This window comes from Penaeus vannamei, chromosome 36, assembly GCF_042767895.1.
Source record: "Penaeus vannamei isolate JL-2024 chromosome 36, ASM4276789v1, whole genome shotgun sequence".
NCBI classification, from domain to species: domain Eukaryota; kingdom Metazoa; phylum Arthropoda; class Malacostraca; order Decapoda; family Penaeidae; genus Penaeus; species Penaeus vannamei.
This window is the reverse complement of record NC_091584.1, coordinates 22155451-22160450: the sequence shown is the minus strand read 5'-3', so window position 1 is coordinate 22160450 and position 5000 is coordinate 22155451. Positions and strand designations below refer to the sequence as shown.

Here is a 5000-nt window from a genome sequence, read left to right as displayed (position 1 = left end):
ATATGTATATATATATATATATATATATATATATATATATATATATATATATAGAAATGAATTAGCTTATAATAACGACAGCACATCTTAATAGATACATAAGATACTGTAGTTATGTTTTCCTAAATATGAGTCACTTACAAGCATTAAGTGACCAGAATGAAAAAGAGGCGAATGGTAACTCGAGGTGAGTTACCAGTTTCTAAATTGCTGAGATTGGATGCTGAGTAGAAAACTAAACAAGATTGTCAAAAGCATTTCTTCTTTTCTTTAACACTATAACAAAATATGCTCTATGTGTAGACCGTAAGTTGCAGGTTACAAGTAATTTTGTTGTGTTCTTACAATAATCGACAACCATTTCTCTAATCATCATCATATTGTATCACACCAGAATTCTATCCATATCTTGGCTCTATCAGTAACCCTTCGCAGGTCAGGTGAACTAATATTGACAGGGCGTCTTGGGCAATTAAAAAGGATATGGTCCATGTCTTGGATAGGGAACCCGCAATCACACGTAGTGGACGTGACAGGGCCCCATTTTGTTAAATTATCCCAGGTTTTACCTACACCAGATCTGGCACAGTTAAGGGTGCACCATTCTTTCCTACCAAGGTTTGTACCTTTTGGTAGTTTTTCTTTCGGTATTGGTATGGTAGGGTGTTCTGGTCCCAGGTTTTCCTTTTCTCTCCATTTATACATTCTGTAAAGTCTTGGAGTTATACCGTTTCTCTAAGAAAAAGTGTGGAGGAAAGAGGTTATACACAAATAAAGTTTCCAGTCTGGTCACACCTGTTTCTGAACCCCCTCTTTTCTAGCTTCATAGGGTGATGTCCCAAGATCGTGCATAAGCGTCACAATCCTGTCCATTAGTGTTACAGCAGTCTCCTTTGAAATGTAGGACGTGTCGTAGCCAACTGTGTAGGGCATATGTCCTCGGAAGGCGCAGGTTTGATGAAACATCGGAAACCCAAAGAAGTGTGCACTACCAAAGATGGAAATGTTTGTCTGCTGGAGGTGTTCCCCGACGCCTGGCATAATGGGTGTTAGATCCCCGACGTTAGTGAGGCCATATTCACGCAGGGGTTTGGGTCCTGCTGCGTGGTATTCCACTGGAGAGAGCTCCGGCAAGGTCATCTCCCTCACTACGGTCTGCTGAAGGGCTTCGCCGGACTTCAGAAGAATGGAGAGCCTCTGATGGAGCTTCCTGGTGTAGTCCCAGAAGTCGTCCCGAACATCGAAAGGCGTCTCTATCCTGTGCACAGTAGGACGCACATGCACGCCATATATTAGGAGGGAGCGGCGCTTCATGTAGCGTCTCAGATCCGTAGCCAAATGGATGCTCATGTGGTGAGACTCCCCCTCCACGCCCGCCTCCCGCACCATCTCAATAATAGCGGTATTGATCACAGCCTCCAGTCCGCTGTTGAACGTGACGCCATTGGCTTTGCATTTCACCAAGAAGGAAGCCAAGGATTTCTGATTGATAATCTCATAGACAAATTTGGTTGCCGGTTTCCCTCCAGGGGGCGGGAAGGCCTTGCAGAGGATGGGCGGGGTGTCGCATGCCAGGAGCTCTTGCTTTGCTGACTCCAGCTTCTCGGTTTCCTTCTCGAGGTCCTTGGCGATCCCTTCATCAATCTTGCCAATTTCCTCATTGTTCAGGTAGACCCCAAAGGGCTCGTCGTTTACGGGTCGTCCGGCTATGAGGTCGTTGAGCAGTCCCACAAGTTTGCCGGTGGCATGAGCCACGGTGAGCCCGTCCATGAATGAGTGGTGGGGCATGAAGACGAGGTCGTACTGGTGGGGGAAAGCTGCCTGTATTTCGGGCATGGCGCAGGGGGCATCGGCGGGCACGGGAACCAGTCTCGCTTTCCAGGTTGGCGAACGATCAACTCTGAAAGGCTTGTTTATGTGTTCGTTTATGATGGCACTGCTCTCCGCGCCTTCCAAATACTGCAATGCAAGGAGGGGCTGATTAATATGCACAGACTTCTCTCACTCTTCTCTTTCATTTTCCTCCGTCCACAATCAGTGATTCTTTTTTAGGATTCATTTTTATTTCATAGAATACTAAGGTATGATTTTGGGTGACCCTATGGTTATTATAGTCTGTCAAATCGAAATTAATCAGAGGCCCCATAAATACGATTCCTTTTAAAAGTTAATCAGATTCTTTTCTAAAACCAAAATTCCTTTTTTTTTAGTTCAAAGCCTTCATAATCTAACACTTATTATAAATATGACACAGACCCTTTTCCAAATATAATGCTCACAGTCATAAAACTCTTCATCGAGCAAATTCAACATTACTGTTCTATGATTATCTTTTACTCTTGTCATTACACCTTTTTTTTCACAAGGAAATCTATATCAACTGACCTCGAAATCGACGTCAGGATTCAGGTCCTCACAAACCCACAACTTCCCGTCTCGCTCCTTGAAGAAGCACCGAGAGTTGAGGACGTTTCTGTTAACATTTTCATTAGTTACATGTAGCGTTTCTAGGTTGCATTTATTCAAAATATGCCGTTATTTACACTCTAGGTATTGTTGCTGCTTTCGGATGACATCATGCGAATCATTTGATGAATTCAAGTACTGTTAATATCAGCATCGTAATCATTTTCACTCATTTAAATTTTCTTCTGCAATATCTACGGACATTCTTCCAACCATAGTTTGTTCCTTATTTTAAAGCTACAACCCCCATGTATTTTGTTTTCACTGAAACTAAAAGCAAGCCAAATGTCTCTTTAGTTTGTTACTTTATTTAAAATGCCAAAGCTATTGTGAATGACCTATCTCACTTAGTAAGCGAGGACACTTGTATTCCCAACAGATCTGGCGACAAAGCTAAAACCTTTGACCCTTTCCTTCCTGCAAACTCCTCCATCGGTTAAGAGTTCCTCACTTGATATATCTGATCACTAAGATTTCATTTCCTGTCTAAGCAAATTTCAACAGGCTCCTTAAAGTATTGGACTTTCAACATGCTGAGTGGAATTTCTCTTTCTTGCTTCTATTTCTGCTGTCCTTGGAAAATAAACTCACCGAAACGATTTAGCTTCCAAAGTTTTCAAAGTATGAAAATGAAAAAGAATCTTTCTCACACATTAGAAAAAAATCAAAATGCTACAGCCAGGACACCATATGTTCAATCCCTAAAATGGTAAAGCTGAAAGATTCTTTGACACATCAGTAATGAGATGTCTATAACTCGAACCAACTTGAAATCTTTCAGGTCCATAGCCAAAGGACTTTTCCAAAACATTTCCATCTTCCTCCCCTCCTCTGGAAAATCCAGAATGGATTAATAGCTGGATCTCCAATGATATACCTTTAACATTTGGTATACAGGCCCTAAACAAGCTTAGCCTTAATCCTTTCCGTGTATCCCTACCTCTGAAAGTGCCTCAGGGCTTGCTCAACGAGTCCAGGGTCCAAGGGTTTGACGGTGTTGTATCTGTAGACTGCGTTAAGAGTCTTGCATCCTAGGTCGTGTGCTGCTTTGAACATCTCCTCCTCTCTATAGGCCGGCCAAAGATGCTTGAACTCATGCCCGTCTTTGGCACTGGGGGAAAATTGTGTTAAATACTTTAACAATTTCTTTTCACACCAAACTCTGTTCACTATATATAAATCGTGTTGATGACCACTGCAGACACGTGGTAATTTTGGCATGGATTAGCGATTTGTGTTTTGGTAGCCATACAGAAAAAGTTAAGAGAAATGTGTAAAATTTATTACTGAATACTGAAGGCGAATTACTTTCACTATTTATGGTCCCGCAACTATTCTTTGTCTCTTTGTCTGTCAGTCTCTGCCTCTTTCACATACACAAATAAAAGATGAAAGAAAATACTTACCTATAACTTTGGGAGACTGGGCTTGAAGAGAGCTTGCCTTTGTTGGGCGAACAGATCACAAGTCTGAAAAGAATTTCAATTTTTATCGTCAGCTTCGATATAACAGATTCTTCAATAACAATGCTTCCAGATTTCGTTGAACAAGAGAAGATACTGAGAAAAAAATTGTCACTGCAAATCTATTAACAGTTTTACACATTTCAACGTCATTTAACTCACCTGCACGGCCTAAGCAGGTGTCCGGATCTTGTGGCTAACATCTTGTGCTGTCAATAGGAAAGAAATTTTATAACTCGGATGTTAAATCATTCTTTTTTCATATGAATATATGCATTATTTCTAATTTTCTGGTAAAAAATCTGATATCACAAGAAAGATAAAAGACGGAATTAGGTAGGGCTGCATAGTTGACACTTGTTTTTCTGCTTATATTCTAACTACGTAGCTAGCAATATACAGCGCATGAAGGGGAAACGCCATATAAGTTCAGGTACAAACATGGCGGATCCCTTCCGGCTAACAGGGAACAACCGGACAAGGAAGCGAACAAGTAGGAAGGTTATTCTATGGTCCAAGTTCGCAGAGGCTGCGAAATTGGAGGGAGGAGAGTAGTATTAATTACCATATCAATATTGCCTTTATCAAGCATATTATAGTGATCTAATGTGGACAGAGAAATAGAGAAGGGAGTTCATGGATAACAAAGTATCTATATATTTAGTACCATTATCACAACCTAATGAACCTAAAAGTCCTATTAACATTTCCCGTAGAGTATGCTAGTGACTGTTCATGGTATGAAACAGTTCGCTGTCTTAAATAATGAAGTGGAATTTTTATTTTACTTCTGCTGATCCAAACATTGCTGAGTAAATTATACATATGATTGTGTACTTTGCCATATCTGATATCAAGCAATGTGTTCTCAATCTCTAAACGTGATGACGTCACGAGCTCCAACCCTTTTCACCCCGTTAAGCTGTGCAATCTTTTATGGTAAGTATTTTTCGCATATTTTCCTTGAAAATTGTTCAGCAAAGACAATTTTTTTTATCGAAAAAGAGAAATTCGAAATACTATTGATATTTTCAATATAAGTCGGTAAAAAGGCAGGGCTTAGCTCCGCCG

General features: G+C 40.7%; 1 protein-coding gene across 2 annotated transcripts in view; it reads right to left on the bottom strand.

Moving 5' to 3' along the window:
- The window catches only part of LOC113809622 (uncharacterized), a 6828-nt gene that overhangs the window by 996 nt on the left and 832 nt on the right, over positions 1 to 5000 (bottom strand). For both annotated transcript variants that reach the window (XM_070114574.1, XM_027361264.2), the window contains exons 2-6: positions 4092 to 4138; positions 3873 to 3935; positions 3407 to 3577; positions 2386 to 2473; positions 1 to 1959 (exon numbers count right to left, since the gene is read on the bottom strand). The exon at positions 1 to 1959 is cut by the window's left edge and continues 996 nt beyond it. In XM_070114574.1, the coding sequence (XP_069970675.1) occupies positions 790 to 1959; positions 2386 to 2473; positions 3407 to 3577; positions 3873 to 3935; positions 4092 to 4132 (1533 nt within the window). In that variant the 5' untranslated portion in view covers positions 4133 to 4138 and the 3' untranslated portion in view covers positions 1 to 789. The remainder of the gene's footprint in view (positions 1960 to 2385; positions 2474 to 3406; positions 3578 to 3872; positions 3936 to 4091; positions 4139 to 5000) is intronic.